Source organism: Neofelis nebulosa, chromosome 8, assembly GCF_028018385.1.
Source record: "Neofelis nebulosa isolate mNeoNeb1 chromosome 8, mNeoNeb1.pri, whole genome shotgun sequence".
NCBI classification, from domain to species: Eukaryota; Metazoa; Chordata; class Mammalia; order Carnivora; family Felidae; genus Neofelis; species Neofelis nebulosa.
In genome coordinates this window covers 54,034,601-54,057,399 of record NC_080789.1, presented here as the reverse complement: position 1 = coordinate 54,057,399, position 22,799 = coordinate 54,034,601, and the positions used below count along the sequence as shown (strand labels likewise).

Sequence of the window (22,799 nt, the reverse complement as noted above, 5' to 3'; positions counted from 1 at the left end):
AAGCTCAGAGCCTGGAGCCAGCTTCGGATTCTGTGTCTCCTTCTCTCTCTCTCTGCCCTCCCCTGCTCACACTCTGTCTCTCAAAAACAAACATCAAAAATTAAATAAATAAATAAATAAATGTAAAACCTAATAAAGATCTAGTTTTTTAAAAATGAAGGCTGTTTGTGTAGCCTTAGTAGTTTTTTATAATTTGAATATTGGAAAATGGTCTATATTATTTTAGAATAAGGTTCATATTTTCAACATAACCATGAACAATATATACTTACATCTAGTCTTTTAGAATGTGTACTTTTTCCTAGGTATAGAATATTTTAAAAGAGGAATTACAGGGTTTTCCTTCCTGTGGTATGGAATATTCTAAATATGAGATTGAGTCCCCATTCTGATGTCAGCTTAAGTCATGGTCTCATGGTTCCTATCGAGCCCCATGAGCAGAGCCTATTTGTTTGGGATTCTCTCTCTCCCTCTTTCTCTGCCCCTTCTCTACTTGCACACACGTGCTCTCACTTTCAAAATAAACAAACTTTTAAAAAATCTGTTTTTTATTGTATGTAAGTTATACCTCAATTTTTAATTAAAAAAAAAAAAAAAAAACGTGGAAAGGAAGAGGCATATAACTGGCCAGGTGTTATTTTTTGTCCTGTATAGGCAGAGTAGTACCTATTGTTTCATCCCAGAACTACTTCCAGCTTTTCTGTTAACTGATTGCTTCCTCAGAAATATGAGGAAAAATTTAAAAATTTACTCACTTATAGCCTTTGCGAAATGACTTTAAACCTTAATTATTTATGTATTTCACAGCCTACTTATGTCACCCTGCTTTGGAAAATGTCAGTTCTTCTGATTTTTGTGTTAAATGCATGTATGTGGGTAATAAGCCATTCTGTTAACAAAGCCATTGGGGTAAATTGCTCTAGGAACAAGGTCATTTTTGCTGGGTTTCATAGAAACAGACTACATGTGGCTGTAAAGAACTTCAACATAAATGTGCTTACCTGATCATAGGAGTAGAACAAGAGATTGGATTGATCAGTGGAAGCCAACAATTGCCACTCAGCCCATACTCTGCTGTGGGTGGGTCAGCAGACTCCATTTCACATGAGAGGAGCAGATCTAGACTCAAAGTTGTAAAAAGACAGTCTCTTCTTTATGGTGCACTTTCTTCTGGTGACTCACTGTAATTGGGAAGAAATGTTTAAGAAAATTCTACAACGAAATAAAAGAAGAATTCTGCAGCTCTAAGTTATTAAAATATGAAAAGGCGTGAAGTTGAGATTTCATGAGTAGAGCATAGTGTATTTTAAAAACTTAGGCCAATAAAAAAATACATATTATTCTGTTATAATTTGTAACTTTTCCAATATGTTTAAGAGTGAGAACATCTTATCTTAATCATTAAATAAAGGTAGATGAGTAAATCAAAGTTGTTACTGAAAAGCTTTTGTTTTTACCCTCTTACATTTTTATTCTGTTTTCCGTAGGCAGAAATAACTAGGAAATAGTGTGAACATGTGTATATACATTTATAGAGTTTTGTTTTTAATATTTTTTATTTAATTTTTTTTTTTTAATTTTAGAGAGCATAAGTGAGGGAAGGAGGCAGAGAGAGAGAAAGAATCAAGTAGGCTCAACGCTCAGTGCAGAGTCCCTGATGCAGAGCTCAATCCCATGACCTGGGGCTTGATCCCACCACCCTGGGGTCACGACCTGAACCTAAATCAAGAACTGGTCTCAACCAACTGAGCCACACAGGTGCCCCTATAGAGTTTTGTTCTTAAGACCAAAACATTGCTATACTCATCCTCTTCTTGGTGCCCTTTGTCCCTAGATCTGAAAAAAAATTTTTACTTGATATTTGGGTTTCATTGATTTTCTTTTTTTTTAATTAAAAAAATTTTTTTATTTATTTTTGAGAGAGACAGAGTAAGAACACAGGAGGGACCGACAGAGAGGGAGACACAGAATCCGAAGCATGATCCAGGCTCTGAGCTGTCAGCACAGAGCCCAACATGGGGCTTGAACTCACAAGCCATGAAATCATGACCCAAGCCGAAGTCAGACGGCTGAAGTCAGAGGCCTAACTGACTGAGCCACCCAGGCGCTCCAAGGTTTCATTGATTTTAATTCACACTGTTAGTACCTTAGTACTTGATCATATTTCTTCAGTTTTATAAGAATTTAAACAGAAAAATAAATTGTAAAGTTTGCAATAGTCTGAGAAATCTTGACCATTTTGATAGATTTTGTTTTTCTCTTCCCAATACAGGAGATTTTTCAAGAGCATGGGATGTTCTTCTTGACCATATACAATCAGCTGCACTCAGCAAAAACAATGAAGTATCTCTGGCTGCCCTGAAAAGCTTCCAGGAAATTTTACAGATTGTGTCCCCCGTCAGAGACTCAGATAAGCCCGAGACACCACCTGCAGTTAATGTACCTGTGCCTGTCCTGCTAGGGTCCATATCAGGCCCTGGCCTGAGCAGACCGTTTGTAAGAACAGATTCCATTGGAGAGAAACTTGGACGATACAACAGCTCTGAGCCACCCATAGTTACTGACGAGCTTGAAGATTTGAATCTCTGGTGGGCTGCGTGGAATACCTGGTATAGAATTGGATCGGAAAGCACTAAGCCTCCTGTTACTTTTGACAAATTGACTTTCATCCCCAGCCAGCCTTTCCTTACAGCTTTAACTCAGATATTCCCAGCTCTCTACCAGCACATAAAGGCTGGTTTCAGCATGGGCGACTTGCAGAAGCTGGGAATCACACTGCATAGTGCTGTGTCAGTCCCCATAAGTTCAGACGCGTCCCCTTTCATTCTTCCATCTTATACTGAAGCAGTTTTGACAAGTTTACAAGAAGCTGTGCTTACAGCTTTAGATGTTCTCCAGAAGGTAATAGAGTTTCAGTGGCTGTCTAAACAATAACGTGTGTGGTTCTCTGGAAGTTTTTTAGTTTGCCACATATTTTTTAAGATAAATTCTGGATCAGCAAGATTGTTGTATATGCATACTTTCAGATTAACCCAAGGTTCTAAACATCCAGTTACTTTAAAAACTTAGGGCTTTCTGATGTATTTGAAAAGGTAATTCAGGTTTATTTTGAGAGAGTTTCAGAAACTGCCTGTATCCTTTTTTTTCTATTCACCAACATTTTTGGTTTGATTATGCAGCTCTTCACAAGAGGGTATATACTTCTCTGAATAACAGCTTTAGTGAAGTACTTCTATAATTAGAAAATCAATAAGTTATGAGATTATATATATCTGTATTTTTTCATTGTACTTAAATTTAGCTCTGGAATTGTTGGAAGCTTATATTTTAAAAAAAGAAGTAAGAATAAATTTAAAAGTATGTTTCTCACAGAAATTGCAAAAAGATAGATTTTACCTGTGTGTGTTTTGTTACTGTGAAAGTTACTAAAACAGACCTAAAAATCATTGAGCAAATTCCAACTAGCAGGCAAAACCAGATCAGAATCAAAGAGTTCTCTAAACTAGCAAGGTAATTGTTGGCACAATTCACAACAACCAAACTGCTAAACAGAGAAATGCCAACCGAGGAGCCAGCAATTCCAGCAAAGTCGCTGTGACATTCTAGCAAAATGAGAATGGAACTAGATTCTGATTACTCATGTGTTACCAGATTTGTGTATGGCAGATCGTTTTCTAATTAGCTGATTGCATTATATCCAGCTGGAATGATGAAAACTTTCACAGTGAAAGTAGTGGTTTCTGCTACACCAGAATACCTCTTCACTGGCTCTGGAAGAAGTCTAGCTGTGCAGTAACCTTGATCTCTTTAACCCTAGTTGTTTGTGCAGAGAAACAAATTGTGTAGAAACTTAAATTTTAAGAGAATCTGACATTTAAAAAAATTTTATTGTAGGGTTATCAGTTTTCCACAATTGAAATCAAAATAGCTGTTTTTATTTTCAGTGAAGAAAAAAAGTAGCCTGTTAGTACCTACTTTTCCCCCCTTGATTGACCATGCACATGTTACTTATGCAGTGCCCTGGAGGGAATTGGAAAGTTATTCTGTCAGCAAAACAAAGCACAGACCTTAAGTGATGTTTATAATCTACAACACGCATTTAGATGTTAGATTCAGGTTTTTATAAACAAAGAAATAACAACAAACCTCCAAAATTCTTTTCAAGGAAAGAAATTATATAATTTTATTTATTTATGTATGTATGTATGTTTAATGCTTTTTATTTTGGGGAGAGAGAGAGACAGAGAGTGCAAGCAGGGGATGGGCAGAGAGAGAGGGAGTCACAGAATCCAAAGCAGGCTCCAGGCTCTGAACTGTCAGCACAGAGCCTGATGGGGGCTCAAACTCCCTAACCGCAAGATCACCTGAGCCAAAGTCGGACGCTTGACTGACTGAGCCACGCAGGCTGTATAATTTTATTTTTAAAAGCTCTGCTTTAGCAGTGTGAGAACAAGTAGAATAATTTACTTCAACTACTAGGAACTTTTTCTGAGCTCTTACTAGTTTTGAAAACAACATATACCTTCATTCTGAAACTTAGGAAGCCTTATTTGTTGTTCATTTGTATCAACTGATGCAATTTTGCATTACTAATTCTCACTCTAGCTGTTGTTTATTACTTCTATAATTATCTAAAGGGTATTTTATAACACTTGAATATGATTCAGACATATGGTGTCTTTAATATTTCCTAATGGAAAAAGTAAGATATTTCACTATCAGTAAAAGTGTTTCTGTGTTTTTTTCCCACGTGTGTCAGAAAATTTTTTCATAAGCAAAATTTACTTGCTTTGGGACTTTATAATTAAATTAGTTTTCCAACAAAACTTTTTATTGGTTAAAGATAATTTCCTTTGTAAAAAACTCATTTTTTATTTCACGTTTACCCTTACATAGTTCAAAGCTACAGAGTGACAGTCTTCTCTTGGTTTTTAAATCACTAGATCCCACTAAATTGATTTAGTTATGTATGCTAATTAATTTTTCTTGGCCAAGATATTTTGACATGCGTGGGACCTGAGAATTTGATTCTGTTTTCCCTGAGTTCTGAGGTCAGGAGACTGCATCTGTCTTATTTATTACTAAACTTCCAGTCAGATGGCTGGATGCTGTATCTGCCTCCATCATGAAGACTATTGGAGGGGTACTCCAGGAGACACTGGCACATTGTGTGTGAATGGTGCCCAGGGAGTTGTGCAGTGCAGCCCTGCCTGCTGCTTAACGGGGCAAGTTTCTGACTCTCTTTATTCATGAGCTTCCTAATCTATAAAATGAAAATGATAAATCTACAATTTTTTTTCTTATTAAGTGGGATTTGCAAGGCATTTACTGCTGGGCACAGTTAAACATTGAGTGAATGTTAGCTGTTACTGTCTGTATCATCAAGTTCCCTGGCATAGATCTTAGTATCTGAGTTGAGGGGGCAAAAAAAAGTCTTTGTATAAGTAGGCACTGAATGAATTATTGTTTAAGGACTTAATAAGAGAAACCTTGAACCACGGGAGAGGTTGGATGTCCATTTTCTGTTCTTGTTTTCACATACAGTTTTCAAACTGGACTAATAGGAAATGTGCAGCTTGCTGACTGATTCTTAGCTTTTGAACTGAAATCTGTTATCAGGTTCATACTATAGTTTTTTCTGATATACAAATTTAAGAATACTGAAAGAAAACCAATAACTTTTTCTTAGATGGAGTTTTTTTTTTTTTTAATGTCAATTCAATAGTATGCATTTTAAGATCCTGGAATTGCTTATTAAGTCAGCTATAACAATACAGTATGTTTTCTTTTTATAAATAGCCACTGAAAATTGAAATATGTAGTCAAAGTCATTGTTTGGTGCTAAGATATTTCCAGAGAAACTGTTAATACTTAGTTTTGTAAGCTAATCATATGGGCTTTACTTTTTTTTAGTCCTTGAAACTTAAGAATCCACTTAGGATAATTATTTCTTTTTCACAGTAATTACTGCTTATTTACTTCTGAGAATTAAGACTCAGCAAGAGCTTAATAAAAAAGAAAGTGAAATTTAACAGAAGCAGTCAGTAGAGTGATTTTTTTAGGCTGTATACCATTCAGATTCCTCTAATTCACTATTACAGAGAAAAATAACCAAATATTGAGAGATAGTATTAGATATCTTTTTTTTTCTTTTTTTACATTGTATTTATAGGATGATCTAACTTAGGTATGGGCAGCACTTTGCTTATCTACTTTATATTTCAAGACACTTTTCTCTAAAACTTCAGTTACAACTAAATGGCTCTGTCTTCTCTGAGGGAAGATAAAATTAATCTATTATCTGACAGATCAAAAAGCCATGGGTTCTGGAAAAACATAAATGTTGTGTGCATCTTTTTAAAGGAATTCCCTAAAAATTGGAAATGCTTTGAATTTTGATCTAGTATTTTGAGAGTATTCAAGTGCAGAATGATTATGTTTTTTGTTTTGTAAATAAAGCACAAGTGTATTTTAGATACTACATAAATACTGTCATTGAGTATTTTTCACACAGAAAAGAAACATTAAAACAGGAATTTGTGAAAGGATGGGAGGAGAAAACACATTTGTTGCTAGAAAAAATGAAAATATAAGACTCATTTTAAGTACTTTCAGGCTATCTGAAGTAATTAAAATCTGTAGTGTCAGGATATGTATTTTATTCTGTTTTATCAAATTATTTATAGCAATAAGTTTAATTTCTATTAAAAATTTTAAATTGTTTTGTTTTAAATCAAGTCTGTATATTTAGATACATTAGACATTAAATATACACTGCCATGTCAAAAAATTCACATATACATTTCTTTTAGAAACAAATTTTCACACATTTTCCCAATGATGGTATACATGATTATTTGTTAAAGTTAGGAGACTAAGCATAGTGCAGAAATCAGCTGTCATTTCAGTGAACTGATGCCATTTCTTAAATAGAAGTCAGTATCAGTCAATATCCTCTTGGTCAGTGAAGCATTCTTGATGACCTAATGGCTGTATTACTGAACAAATGATCGGATTGTGGAACCTCAGGACTGCCTGGGACTTCTCTTCAAGTGCTTGCTCTTTTTCTAGCCTGTTAAGTAATAAATCACACTTTTTATTAAAAGGCATTTTTTAGCTGATCAACACAGTTAGCTTACACTGTATTCAATAATAGCTTAAAATAGCTTGTAGTAGCTGTGTCCTTCAGGGCTTATAAAAGATTGTATAATGCTTATATAAAATAGGACAGTCAGATTCTTTGGTTAAGTGCATATACAGTGAAGAACTTATTGGAATTTAGATTATCCATTCTATTGTTCATATTTTGCTTTTATAGGCCATCTGTGTAGGGCCAGAAAACATGCAGATAATGTATCCAGCTATATTTGACCAGTTACTGGCATTTGTGGAATTTTCCTGTAAACCTCCACAGTATGGACAGCTGGAAACAAAGCACATTGCAAATGCAAAATATAATCAGGTAATTTACTCTAAATTATATTTTTTCTGTAAGATTTCATGCCTTATTAACAGTTCCACTTAAGATGGACTTTTGAGTATCTCAGAAATTTGTCATTTACAAATAAACTTTCATATGTCTGTTAACAGTTTAAACTGAAAAGAAACACTTTTTGGAAAACCTTTTCTGTGTTCTATTTTTTTCTTGTTTTTGACTTTCCTTTCCCAAGTAGTTCTCTAGAAAGTTTGGCCTTTCATGTTACATTTTTCTTCAGAGGTCCTTTCTTGGCTGCCCCACCCCATTACAAAATGGCTTCTAAATCCCTAAGCCTAATCTTGTCTAAATATCTGTAATACAAAATGAAGAAATCTGTGTGTGCTAAATAAATTGTCTACTGCTGGTGTGAAATGTAGTTGGATTTTATGTCAAAGATTTTTATAGCCATAGTTGGCAAATTTTGGCTTTGTTTTGGCTTAGAGGAAAAGTAAGTTTCTGAATGCATGCACAGGTTGATTTTGTTCCCTCAACATAAAATAATTTTACATCATCCGAAAAGTAGTTTTAATGTGTATTAACTTTTCTCATTCTATTTGTCTTGCAACACAATGGAATCACAATAGATCCAACTATTTGCACCGGTGAGTTAAATTTCCTAAAATTGTCCTAACCTATTGGCAACAAGTAAAACACATCCTTCCCAGTACTTGATAGAATGCTCTCTGCTTTTTCTGATAGTTTTAATTTTTGCCTGGCTGAAAATTACTCTTTCATGAAGTACGTATCTCTTTGAAAACTTTGCATGTGATATAATCTTGACCTAAAACCAAGGACTGAACTTTAAGACAAAGAAGGTTTCTCTTTGAAAACAACATAATTTAATCTCATTTATTTTTAACTCCATGTGAAAATATTACTTTTTAGGCGGAATGGGTAGCCTTGAATTATGTACCGTTTGCTGAAAGGTCTTTAGAAGTAGTTGTGGATTTATACCAAAAAACAGCCTGTCACAAAGCAGTGGTGAATGAGAAAGTACTCCAGAATATTATTAAGGTATCTTTTTTTTAATTTCTATACTTTCACTTGATGATGATACTATTATTGAAATTACAGTAAATTATTGAAATTATAGGTAGTGATATATTATCATATATTGAGATAATGGAAAATATTTATATAATTATTTGTAGAGACTTTTCTCCAACATTCATGGATCGTATTTAGGAAGCCATTTTTCTACAGTATGAAAAATTCTTTTTTTTTTTTTTTTTTAATTCACATCCAAGTTAGCTAGCCAAAGTATGGGAAGAAAAGTTCTTTTTTAAATGAAAAATATTTTGAAGTAAGTATGCATTGGATTTTTTACACTTCTTAAATTTTGCCACATGATAACAAAGTATCCTGTTTCTTATACTTCAAGGTTGATGAGTATTCAGGGAGAAGTTTATAGCCCATTGACTTAACTGATATCATGCATGCCTTTTTTGTTTTTAAAGCCAGTTCCCTAGTGTATGGACAACCATTTGCAAAAACTCATCTTTAGTGGATTTATGTCTGATTCTTCCAAAGTCTGTTTCTTGTTTTTTTTCCCTGTGTTTTGAAGAACACACCTAAACCTTGCCTTCTATAGGCCAGTATGAACTGTCTTCCCTCATGGAGAAGGCCTTTCTCTGTTTCAAAGCTCATCCTTCTCTCTGTGTCCCTCCTTTCCTTTTTCCCTCTTTTTTTGTTGGTGACGCTTTGTTTCATTTTCCTTTTAGTCTCATAAACTGTACCTTGGAAAGATGATTAAGCCCTTTATAGAAGAACTTCCTCTCACTTTACTTCCTACTCAAATGGCCCATCCTCTTTCAGCTTTTCTTTCCTTCCAAATTCCTTTAAACAGCTTGTGGCCTTCATCTAAGCTGCCACTCGCTCTCACCCCGCTGCATGCTGGCTTACTTTCATTTGGTGCTCCAGAAATGACTTAAAAGTTTAGAAGATCAAATCTTCAAATCCTGTGTGCTTTTCTAATTATCCTCCTTGTCCTATGATACTGCCCTTAACCTTCTTTAAACTCCTTCCCGTGATTTTTGTCATACTCTTTCTTCCCCTCCCTACTCATCCCATCACAGCTGTTCTCTCCTCATTCATTGAGAATAGTTTTTAAGCACCTCTGTTGCCAGGTACTAACTAGTAGAAATTTAAAAATGAGCAAGATAATTCTTACATTTAATAATTCAGTGAAGGGAATATAGAAAAGGCAGACAAAGTATGTTAAGTCCTAAGTGAAGAGTACACAGTGGATTCAGATAGACCTGCCTGAGTGTATTGCTGTTTACTTGCTGCTGTATAATTTTGGGTAAATGGACCTGTCAGAGCGTTTCTCATCTATAAAAGAAGGTTGATACCAATACCACTTATATGTCTTAACTATTGAGAGACTCATTCGAGATAAAGCTTATAATGATACTTGCCAAGTAGTCAGTGCTGAGTAAAAAGTTAGGTTCCCACCTCCCATCCCCCATAGACAAGGAAATAACTGAACTGTCCAGAGGATTTTGGCAAGGATCAACAGAAGTGACACTTGAAGGAGTAATAGATTTGCTAGGGAGAAGGCAAGGGATTAAGCAATGTAAAAGATTGTGGTATTTTTTAAAGAAATTTTGAGAAATTCCATTTACGGAGATGTCAGGACCTAGAATAAGTCTTAAAAAATAGCTATGGTTCTTATAAGCCATCGTAAGGAATCAGACTTTATTCTTTAGCCATTGAAGAGTGACATGAATCAGTTTGTATGTTTAAAAGAATTAAATAATCTTTTTTCTGTACTCCTTCCCCCTACCCCTTTTAAAAAAAAATGTTTGTTTATTTTAAGAGAGAGCTTGTGTGAGCAGGCAGAGAGAGGGAGAGAGAAAATCCCAAACAGGCTGTGCACTCACAGTGTGGTGCTTGAACTCAGAACTGTGACAGCATGACCTGAGCTGAAATCAAGAGTTGGATGCTTTGGAGCACCTGGGTGGCTCAGTCAATTGAGTGCCCAAATTTGGCTTAGGTCACAGTCTCACGGGTCATGGGTTCGAGCCCCGCATCGGGCTCTGTGCTGATGGCTCAGAGCCTGGAGCCTGCTTCGGATTCTGTGTCTTCCTCTCTCTTTGCCCCTCTCCCGCTCGCACTCTGCCTATCTCTCTCTCAAAGATAATAAATAAACATTAAAAATAAATAATAAATAAGTAAACATTAAAAAAAAAACAAGAGTTGGACGCTTAGCTGACTGAGCCACCCATGCGCTCCTATGCTGCCCCTTTCTTGATGCCACTCACTACACTGTAATGTGATTAATTGGACAAGGCTCTTTCTTTCTCAAAAATTGTGAGCTCTGTGGCAGCAAGAGCAGATTTCCCAGTTCCACACAGATTTACTTAGTATATGCTTTAAACCAATCTCCATCTTAGTTGCTTACATGTTTTTAAACAAAAAATGTACAAATCACATAAATCTACTGTGTGTAACATTCCCTTAATTTCAGTAAAATATTAATTGTAGTAGTTAATTATATTTTTCTTTTATCTAACCTTGAGTTATAAAATGTTAACTTAGACTGGCCCTTGTATAATTTAGCACTGTTTTCTTTGCAAATGGCAAACACTCAGGCTCTGATTAGCCTTAACAATAAAAGGGATTTATTGCCATGCTTAGTTGGAAAATTCAGAGATGGAGGGTTTTAGGATTTGTTTATCCAGTGGTTCTGCAGTGTCAACAAAAATCAAGTTTTTTTTTTCTCTCCATTCTGCTTTTCCAAAGATTGATTACACCCCATGTTTCTCCTCATAGTTACAGGCTAATAAGGGGTTTGATGTCCAGTACAAGGTGTGTGTATATACGTGGTTCTTATATTATTCTTCTTAAGTTTCTAAAATTAACCTTAATTGGACCAGCTTTAGTCCTATGCCCAGTCTTGAACCAGTGATTATGGTCAGGGAAATGGAGTGGATTGATTGGCTTAATGAGCTAATCATCTCTTTACCCTAAATCCCAAATGGAATTGAAGTCAGGTTCCCCCAAAGCACCTGGGGAAAGGAAAGGAATAGATCTGGCTAGGCTAATTATCTCTTAGTGGAGGCCCATTTCATGCTAACATGTAATGGTTCACGAAGTGAGTGAGTGAGTAAGTAATAATTTGTATGGAGGATGATGAAATTAAGTTTTATATTCACTCCATAACCTTGAATATGAAAATTTATCTCTGCTACTCTTTATCTTTCTGAGACTAGGATTTTTATATAAAAGTAGGATTTTTACTCTAATGTACATTATCTGCTGATATGCTGAAACTGGGAGTTTGATCAGTCTAGCCTTGTAGTTGCTGGATAGAACTATAGCCAGAGGACTTCATTCTGAACCACCAAATTAGTTCTTTAATGGTTTATAGTGACCTACCTCAAAAGTTGACCAGTTAAAAAGTAAATCCCAACATCACAGTCACATCACTATACGTAACTCAGATGCTTTACTTCTGTATCTGCAAGGGTTAAGGTATAAACAGTCTTTCTGAATTATCAAACTTACTGAAATAACTTGGAAAAGGAAAAAGTACATTAAAATGTTAGAGTAGAACATAAAGTTCAAAGAATTTTAGAGATAAAACATAAGACTTCAAAGTATTGATGCTTTAGGTTATATTTACCTAACCAATAGTGAAAAAATACAAGGTCTTGATCTTTCTTAAATGGGAGAACCCCATCAGTCAAATTATTTTCTGCTAGGAAAAATATGGCAGAACGTTCTAATTCTGTAACAGTAAGTTGAGAGAAACTGCGAAATTTTAAGTTTACTATTCCTATCTTTTTGGATAACATCCCTATATTTTATGATGAGAAACTGAAGTTCAAAAGGTTGTTACTCATTCAAGGTCATTGTTTATAAAATGGAAACAGAATATCTTTTTAGGCAGTAGGATTTGAGGACCATGTCTGAAATACTGATTTTTCTAGAAAATAATATCCTTTTTTTAAGTGAAAATACCTGTGCTCTTATTTTTTTCTCTTTGCTATAGTTTTTTCTAAGTAATTAAAGTTGTATTTATATATTTTAATTAATACATATCTTAAATTGTCTTTATTTTCACAGACCCTTAGGGTTCCTCTCAGTTTGAAGTATTCCTGCCCTTCTGAAAGCACATGGAAACTAGCAGTATCTTCTCTCCTCAAAGTTCTTTCTATTGGGCTACCTGTTGCCCGGCAGCATGCTTCTTCTGGAAAATTTGACAGTATGTGGCCAGAACTAGCCAATACTTTTGAAGACTTTCTCTTTACTAAAAGGTCAGCTCATTCAATTTTACAATTAAGACAATCTCTCAAAAAGTACCTGTGATTGATCTAAAAACAATCTTTCTCATTACTCATTAACAAAGTAATTATTAAGATTGCCATGTTGTATACGAAGCAAGACTGAGTAGACCTTTATCCACTAGGTACATTATCATGAGCAATGGAGATTTTTGCTTTTTACACTGTTTTTGTTTTTTTAAGCTTATTTATTTATTTTGAGAGAGAAAGAGGGAGAGAGAGAGAGCCCATGTGCAGGAGAGGGGCAGAAAGAGAGGGAGAATCCCAAGCAGGCTCTGCGTTGTCAGTGCAGAGCTTGTTGCAGAACTCAATCCCATGAACGGTGAGATTATGACCTCACCTGAAATGAGGAGTCGGAAGCTTACCCCACTGAGCCACCCAGGTGCCCCTACAGTGGTTTTTTTGTTTGTATGTTTTTTTAAATGTTTATTCTTGAGAGAGAGAGACAGAGACAGAGCAAGAGCTGGGGAGGGGCAGAGCGAGGAGGACACAGAATCCGAAGCAGGCTCCAGGCTCTGAGCTGTCAGCACAGTGCCTCACTCGTGGTTCGAACTCAGAAACCGTGAAATCATGACCTGAGCCGAAGTCAGACACTTAACCAACTGAGCCACCCAGGTGCCCTGTATTTTTGATTTTAAGACAGAAGTCTGTAAGACAATATGGATGCGTCATAATTAAGATTTTAACTTGAGGAAGCTAAGAAGATCACGACCTGAGCCCATGTCAAGAGTCAGACGCCTGACTGAGCCACCCAAGTACCCCTTGTTTACTTTCTTATGTATCTCATCTCTAGAAATCTTGTAAATACCAATGCAAGCATGCTCTGTATTTGCAGGAAAATTATAAGGACTCAAAGCACATTGAAACAAATTATCTTTTTATCTGTAACTCTGAAAATTTGAATTTCTTTGTGGATTCCATTGCCCAAAATCACTGTATTAATTTGTATGAATCAAATAGGTTTAGAGATTTAAACTTTTCTTTTTCCTTCTCAGTTGTCTGTATATTCATGTTGCTTTATTATTTTATTTTTATTTATTTTTATTCATTGTTTATTTTTATGTTTTTTTAATTTTTATTTATTTTTCTTTTTATTTATTTTTTAAAGATTTTACTTTTACATAATCTTTACACCTAGCATGGGGCTTGAACCCACAACCCCAAGACCAAGAGGTGCACGCTACACCAACTGAGCCAGCCAGGTGTCCCATAATAATATAACCTTTTAGAGCAGGTTTTTTGGCAATGAGTAAAACTTCTTTGTTTTCTTTTGGCTGGGTCTTTCTACCATCTTACTTCTCAGGTTTCTTATTGAACATTTTTCATTTTCCAAACTTTGTTCTTATTTTATTAAGTTCAGTTTTCTGAAATTAATTTTATGTGTTTGTGTACAATAAAGTAGGCAATGAAACAAAAGGCCTAATAATAGAAACTGTACATCTTATGTCATTTTGTATTAATGCAGTCGTACTATAATTCATTATAGTTTTTAGCCCAATGGCAGCCCTGCTTACATTAAAGTTTTGGGTGTATTGAGTATGTTGAAAATCATATTACTTAAGAAAGCAGACAGCATAGTGGGTAAGAGCACTGATTTAGGAGTGGGGCCATCTGGATTCAAATCTCGACTGTATTACTTTATAACTGAGATGTTTTGGACAAGTTACTTAACCTCTCAGGAACTCATTTCCTTATCTGTTAATGGGAATTATACTTAACTCATAGGGTCATTATGAGGGTTAAGTCACTTAAAATAAATGACTCCTTAGAGTAGTACCTGGCATGTAAGTGCTTTTAAAATGCTTGCTACCACTATTATTATCCTCATTATTTCCTTTCCTTAAGAGAAAGTGATGCTATCCGTATCCTTTCCCATCAAAAAGCCATATTTTAAACTAGAATTTTAAAGACCAAAACTGTAAATAACTAGGAGTAGGAAATTTACTTCTAAATTTGGAATTGTGTATAATGGCTAGAAAATAATAAAGATACTGACTTCAGCTGTCAGTAACACAGAATCAGTGTTCTAAGTTGTAGTTATTCTACTTATAGATTTAAGCCTTCTACTACATGGAGTAGTAGAGACCTACCCTACATTGAAAGTCATGACCTACTTTGGACTCTATCACCTACTTCCTGTTGACCTTGGACTGGTCATTTTTATTTCATAGTCCAAAAAATATTTTAAAGCTCAAATTGAAAACTTGGATTAGTTAGCTGAAGCTAAAAATGGCAATGCTCACTAGGAGAACTTAAAACAATGCACATTTTCAGTTTCATGAGGTTTTGTTTTTTGTTTTTCAAATAATTGATTACTTTGGAAATCACAAAATATTATTTTATGTCATATATGTACTTGTTCTATAACTGAAGTTCATCAGTAATATTGAACAGTAGGGTGTTTCAGAATGTTGCTTGGAATAATAAGGCCTTAGTTTTTATATAATACTAATATTTGAGCATATTTCATCTTGGAACATTTATAAGTCCTTTAACTTAATATACACTCTAAGACTTTGAATAACCATGCCTTTATAATGCTTAGCTTTCTTTTGTTCTTTAAGCTGTTTTGGCAAGGCAGTATAATAACAAAGAAATACAAATAAAATCAAAATTAGCTAGAAGAAAATGAAGGCTTTGGACATCATTGAAGACTATCATAAATAAATAGTTGAAAGGAGAAAAAGAAAAAACATGATTAAAGATGAAAAACATAAAGGCTGTAATATGGTAGACACTTGAAGTTTATTAGGAGTTCATTCAATCATCCTTGGAGTACTGAAACATGGTGCTTGTCCTCTAGAATACACTTGGGCTGGGGGGGAATTCATACAAATGGTCTGTGGACCTTAAGTTAAAAATCACTAAGTACTACCCAAAAGAATTCAGATGAAACATGTTCACACAAAAACTTGTTCACTAATATTCATAGTGGTATTTGTCATAATAGCCCCAAATGAAGACAATCCAAATGTTTATCACCTGATGAATGGATAAAGTAAATGTGGTATGTCTACAGATTGGAATATTCAGCCATAAGAAAGGATAAAATACTGATGTATGCATGCTACAGTATAGATGAATCTTGAAGATGTTATGCTAAGTGAAAGAAACCAGACAGAAAAGGCCATATATTGTATGATGTCACTTATGGGGTATATCCAGAATAGGCAAATGCGTAAAGACAGAAAGTAGATTAATGGTTGCTACAGGTGGGAGAGGAGAGGATGAGGAGTGACTGGTCAAAGTACAGAATGTGTTTCAGGAGTGATGAAAATATCCTAGAATTAGAAGTGGCACAACTTTGTGCAGATACTAAAAAGCACTGAATTATATAATTTAAAAGGTGAATTTTATAGTATATGAAATTGTATCTCATTACACTTTTTGAATGTACCATGCAGAGAGAACTGACAAAAAATACAAATCATACTTTATCAGTTATTTTATTTCAACTAAATATTTGTGAAGATAATTTTTAAAATTACCTCCATCTTAGAGAATTAAGGATCTTATATGGCCCGTTTCTACCTGCAGTGTTCACCATCTCTACTTATAATTTATAGGTAAACTGTGTTAATCATCAGTTTTTTAGAAGCTCAACCAATTTTTTTGATATGCTCAAAGTGTTTAGTAAGGATACTAACTATAAGTTAAAAAAATAACCATTAGTTTGAGTTTTGAGACCAGAATACTTAACCTATGCATCATCAAATAATTCCTGATTTTTTTGATCTCTGGAATTAGGAGTGAACTTTTGAGTTTCTGACTTTGTATGCTTTCTTTCCTCATAAAATATTTTAAAATCCACTTCAGTGTTTGATACATGATCCCTGTCACATTTATATTATTACTGTCTGTTCCTAATAAGCTTTTTTTTTTAATTCATAGTCAGCCCATCCTCAGTTACCTCCACCATTATCACGGTTTTTTTTTTTTGTATCACTGAACACTTATATTACTTGATTATAAATTAGAATTAAACACAGCTTTTATCTCCAGAGATACAGATAGGATCTGTGAAGCTACATTAGTTGTAGCAGTTATGAAATTCCCACCATTGGTTCCAGTTTGGGTACATGTCATTAAAATTTTTCCTGTAGTTTCCTACTAGCAGATTATAGAATTAGTCTAGGACTTGCACCCCAGAATGCAAGTTTCATGCAACAGAGACTAAGTGCATCTTGTTCACAGCGGGATCTTGAACACGATCTTGCTCAAACTCAATGCTGTATATATGCTGTATATGGTACAAAGCATCTGATACTCAATAAATATTTGTTGAATGAAAAACATCTAAATCAAGTAAAGATATGGTACCCATAACAGAGTACATGTGCACGAGTGCTTGTGTGTATTCTAATACTTATAAATAGAAAAACCAAATAATGCTAGAGCAAAAATAGCCCTAGATACAAAACTGTATATTATAACTCTAAATCTAAGATAACACTGCTTTTACATTTACAACATGAAAGAGAAGAATTTAGGCTCAAATACCAGAGAAGTTTAGGGTCAAATTGCAGCCTTGTCATTTGCTTACAGTACATTCTTGGTCATTTTACCAGCATTCAAAGCCTCAGTTTCCTCTTCTGTCAATTACATGAGGATAATACTTGCTACATGTGGTTACTCTGGGAACTTATGAAATAATACAAATTAAAGCTCTTAGTACAGTGGCTGGCTCTGTAATTTTTCGCTGTCATTACTGTAACAATCATTAACATCTTATTCTCAGCTGTAACAATCATTAACATCTTATTCTCAGCTGTTTTTAAGTAGTTAATATTTCACTGCTTTGTAAGTTTAATACCATTTTACCGCTCATTCTAATTAGGAGCCACATGGTTTAGAATTCACCTTGGTTCTCTCAGAATTACTGATTTCCATTGATCTTGCTGGAATAATTTTCTCCTTTAGAAAGTCTGAATCAGTCCTGTTTTGTTTTTGATGTTCTCTGTCTTTAATGTAAAGATCTTTAATACATTGTGTTTATTACAAATTAGTGATTAATGGCCAGTCTCTGAGTGAATGGGTTCAGCAGATAACCAAGACTCTTTTAAGTCACTGGCAATGTAAGTGAATTCAGGTATCCTCACAGTAGTAATTTTTGTTGTAGCTGAAGATGATAGTAATACCCCTCACTTTTTATTGTTTTTTTCATAATACTGAAAGGAGTTTAATTTTACAGATTTTATTTAATTCAGGATTGGACCAAGCATTTTTTGTAGTTAAGAAATTCATTTTGTAATTGGTATAGTCCTTATTATACTAATAACTTTAATTAAAAATACTGTTCTTTTAAATAAATGGTAATGTCTAACCTGGGTGAGAAAATAAATCCTTTTTGTCATTTGAATACTGCTTATTTCCAAGGAACATGTTACTTTTAAAAATCAAGTGTTTTATTTGTTTATTTTTTAGCATACCTCCAGATAATCTCTCTATTCAAGAATTTCAAAGAAATGAAAGTATTGACGTTGAGGTGAGGAAGCTATTTAAAACATTTTCCTGTAACCATTTGTGCAAACCAAATAGTAGAAATGTTGAAATTATGAAATTGCTGAAAGAACAAGTAGGGGTAGTAAGTTAAGATTGAACCTAAAAGCTTTAAAACTCTCGCAGAGATTAAAGGTTGGTTCTTAAAGCACTGACATGATTTCCTTTTATTTGTTAGCTTTGTGTTGTGTGTATATTGTCTAGATCCATAGTTGTGTCCACTTAATAATTTTAAAAAGTAGTTGATTCAGTAAAATCTCAGTCATTGAGCATGCATTTGAGAGTTTGTGCTACAGTTTGGCAAACCAGGTGTTTGTCGTTCAAACTAATCAATAAGTTGTTTAGATTTTTCTTTTTAACCAGCTGTAGATAGAGCCTCTCAAACTCTTGAAGCACATAATGAGAGCTTGTTAAAGAATATATTTTGTTGATTATAAATTGACTTTAAAGAAGTAGTTTTTTTTGGTTATAGATTTTTTTGTTGGGGGTGGTGGTTTGATGATTTTCCTTTAAGCAGGATAAAAGAACTTTTAAGTAAATGAAGTAAATTATTTTAAAGTATATCAAAAAAGTATACGTATAAAATATTGCTTTTTGTCCATTTCTGTATTAAAACTCTTGTAAACTTTTCTTCTTTTTCTTCAAAGGGCAAAATAACACATTATATATTAGAAATGAGCTATTTAACAAAAATGAATGTAATTTTCCTTTCTCTTTTGTCTCATTTATGGCTATAAAAAGTGATTTCAATCTTATTCTTAATTCTGTTTTGGATACTTTATTCTAGCATGGATACATTTCATATAACATCAACATTTACTAAAATGGTTGCATAGTAAACAGTCTATAGTATTGACTATTTTGTAATAAATTTATTATTATTACTAAGACAAATGAGGGAAATGGACTACTCATCCTGTATGTTAACATTAAAATGTTTGTGTACTTCAAGGAAGATTCTTTAGCTGATTTTCTTTTAAAATAAAATTTAGGTTTTACTCTAGATACTGTCATTTGAGTTGGTCTCTTTCAAGAAAAAAAAATGCATTTGAGTTTGCCTCTTTTATTGTAGGTAGTTCAGCTTATCAGCACTGAGATACTACCTTATGCCAATTTTATTCCTAAGGAATTTGTTGGTCAGATAATGACTATGCTTAATAAGGGCTCAATACATTCTCAGTCATCTTCATTTACAGGTATGTTATTTTAATGATGTATTAAAAATGTTAGTATTGAAGTACTTTGGAAGAAGCTGACTATATAAATGTTTACTCCTGTGATTATGGTAAAATGTAAACTGGAGAATGGTTAAGGTAATTTCTAAGAACATGATAGAACATTAAGCTTTCTGAGGGGAAAATGTGAATATTCTGTTAAACTGTGCTAAGCACTTTGAAGAACATTTAAATGTGTGTAGTCTGGCCACTAGATGTCTCTCATACTGCTTACTTCACAAATTACAGCACTTCTTTTTCGCAGCCCAAACAAGTTTTAAAAGTGATCTGGTAAAGTGCAGATTTAACAAAAATAATAGTCTCAGAAAAAATAATTAAATACTACTTATATTAATACAGTCAACTTTTTATTATTAAAGAGTATATAAAAATTTCTAGATACATTTTTATAAAATGTGCTACAAACAATATAATCAGATGTAAATACTTTAAGCTTAATAAGGATTACTGAGTTGCCATGTATACTTTTTCTAGCAGTTTCTGATGATACCTCTTGCCATTTATAGTATTAAATATACCAAAGTAAGGAAGGTATTTGGACATTCTTCCAATGACTTTGCCATTGGACACAAACTTCTCGACTTTAACTTGGAGGTTTTTTTTTTTTTTTTTAAACATATACATAGAAACATATACATAGAAACAGGACCAGGCTTCTATAAAGACCTAGGTTCCTGGGATCAGTTTTGGTCCCCACCATTCTTAAGTATGACCTGATAGCCAAAGCTTTCAGAGAAAATCTTTCAACATGAAAGAGAAAAAACAAAGAGGGAGTAAAAGAAACTGAGAGGAAACAGATAAAATTCAGAGCCATAAAAGCATTACTCCAAAAAAGCACAATTATAATTAGGATGTTCAAAGAGATAAAAGATTTATATGCATGAAAAGAAATACTATTAACAAGGAGGAATCAGAATAAGAAGGAGCTCACAGAAACTAAAAATGTGACAGCTGAAATAACAAGTGCAGTGAAGGGTTACAAGAAAATATAAGGAGGTAAACCAGGAAGTAGAGAAAGACAAAAAGTAGACAACATAAGAAGAAAGAAATAAAATGAATCCAAGGGGTCTAACATCTGACAATAGGTCTTCCAGAAAGAGAAAATAGAGCAAAGCTAACAGAGGAAATTATCAAATACATAAACTAAAGAAATCAGTCTCCAAATTAAAAATGGCCACTCAGTGACCAGAACAGTGAAAGAAAAAAGATCCACAAGAAGGCATGTTGTTAGGAAATTTCAAAATACCTGGGATAAAGAGAAGATTCTACAAGATTTCAGAAAGAAAAGAAAAAAGTCCAACACAGAAGAATTGTATCAAGAGGACATTGGACTTTTCAGTAGCAGCACCGTATGCTAAAAGACACCAATGAAGTAGTTTGAGAGTTAGAAATGGAAAGGATTTTTAAGGAGTTTTAAATGTGGGCCCATTGTTGGCAGAGTATAAGCGTAGAATGGTAATTTTCAAATGTCAGCATGTATTATAATCAGCTGCAAGGGCAAGCTATTGCTGGGCTGTACTCTCAGAGCTTCTGATTCAGTACGTATGGGGTGGGATATGAGAATTTGCATTTCTAACGAGTTTTCTGGTGATGTTGATGCTGCTAAGGAACAACTCTTTGAGTACCACAGTAAAGTAATGATATTTTCAGAAATGCAAGTTCTCAAAAATGTTACTTCCTATTCAGAATAGTCTTTCTGAGACATTCTAGAATGTGCTCCATGAAAACAAAGGAGTAAGCCAAGGAAATGGAAGGCATGGATCTAGGAAGTGGGATATACAATAAGAGAATAAAACAATTCCCAGGCTATGACAAAGACTAGTTCTAGGAGATAGCGGGACAGCAGGTCTAGAGAGCAGCTAGTCCAGAATAGAGCTCAGGTCTGGCTCTAGAAAGATGTCGCTAAGAGGAAAGTAGGAAGGGAGGGAGGAAGAAGAAAGAAAGAAAAATCACAAACTTGACCTTGTGGCAAACCATTGAGAAGTATTTTATAGTGCTGTCAAAGAGTATGAAAAAAAACAAGACAAGAAAAATACTAAGTAGAAATGATGAGAGTTGACAGTCTTGCCTTGTTTTTGGTCTTGAAAGGGGGAAAATTATTATATACATGCTGTTAGCTGTAAGGTTTTCATAGATGCTCTTCATCAGTTGAAGAATTTCCTTCTGTTCCTAGCTTGCTAAATTGTTATCATTAAGGTTATTAATTTAACTTCCTATTAACCATCAAAAATTGTTAATTTTACAGAAGCAGAGATTGATATTCGTTTGAGAGAGGAATTTTCGAAAATGTGTTTTGAAACATTGCTCCAGTTTTCCTTCAGTAACAAAGTCACAACACCTCAAGAAGGCTATATCTCACGAATGGCACTCTCAGTACTTTTAAAGAGGTCTCAAGATGTACTTCATCGCTATATAGAGGATGAAAGATTAAGTGGTAAATGCCCTCTTCCAAGGTATAGATTTTATTTTATAGATGAAGGGAATATGCTGTCATAGTTATTAATTAAAAAAAAAAAAAAAAGCTTTGAGCACCAAGTTGTTTTTATAAGTGATGTGAATGTAACCTGAAGCTGTTTATAATTTTATTTATTTTATATGGTGTAAATATTTATAAGTTTTGCTGCAGATATATTAATGCATTTTATTTTGGGATGCTTTTTCAGACTCGTCATGAAGGTTAAGTAATATATGATATGTGTACCAAGTTTCCTTTTTGGATTTAAAAGAAAATTTTGAATTCTAAAATATGTTTTCTCAAGGATTTCTGGATAAGGACTTGTGGATCTGTATGAGCACATAGGTGTGGATCTCTCTAGAGAGAAAATAATTGATAAATCATACTCTGGGAACTTCCTAGTTAGTTTTACAGTTTTTTTTAGATTTCTCTACAAGTCAGCTAGCATTTTAGATCTTCTTTTTATCTAGTTTGCTTAATTAAGCCCTTGTTCCTAAACTAATTTGCTTCCCACTTAGCCAAGCTGTGTCAGTGGAAGGGGCTCTAGGTCTTTCTGCAAAGCGAAAGCTAATCAAAGTTGGGATAGAAATCAGAATTCATCAAAAAGTGTAATCATAAATTTGAGTTATGTCACCAATCTATTTTTTTTTATGTGGGAATTAGAGTTTAAAGCAAAACAAATGAAACAAAATACCATTGGAAGATAGAGTTATCAAAGTCAAGATAGAGTTTCAAAAATCATTATGGGTCCATCTCTTGAGGTACTATTGGAGAGGTAAATCATCAGCCCCAAATCTTTGTGCACATTCTTATTTACTTATAATAAATTTTTGGAGTTAGAATTA

General features: G+C 34.0%; 1 protein-coding gene across 5 annotated transcripts in view; it reads left to right on the top strand.

The window, feature by feature from the left end:
• MON2 (MON2 homolog, regulator of endosome-to-Golgi trafficking) overlaps positions 1 to 22,799 on the top strand; it is a 124,132-nt gene that overhangs the window by 91,349 nt on the left and 9,984 nt on the right. For 3 of the 5 annotated variants that reach the window (XM_058742161.1, XM_058742164.1, XM_058742165.1), the window contains 8 exons: positions 2,273 to 2,901; positions 7,319 to 7,462; positions 8,062 to 8,079; positions 8,363 to 8,491; positions 12,548 to 12,738; positions 18,190 to 18,250; positions 19,337 to 19,460; positions 21,745 to 21,952. In XM_058742161.1, coding sequence (XP_058598144.1) covers positions 2,273 to 2,901; positions 7,319 to 7,462; positions 8,062 to 8,079; positions 8,363 to 8,491; positions 12,548 to 12,738; positions 18,190 to 18,250; positions 19,337 to 19,460; positions 21,745 to 21,952 — 1,504 coding nt within the window. The remainder of the gene's footprint in view (positions 1 to 2,272; positions 2,902 to 7,318; positions 7,463 to 8,061; positions 8,080 to 8,362; positions 8,492 to 12,547; positions 12,739 to 18,189; positions 18,251 to 19,336; positions 19,461 to 21,744; positions 21,953 to 22,799) is intronic. The other 2 variants (XM_058742162.1, XM_058742163.1) reach the window with 2 other exon arrangements.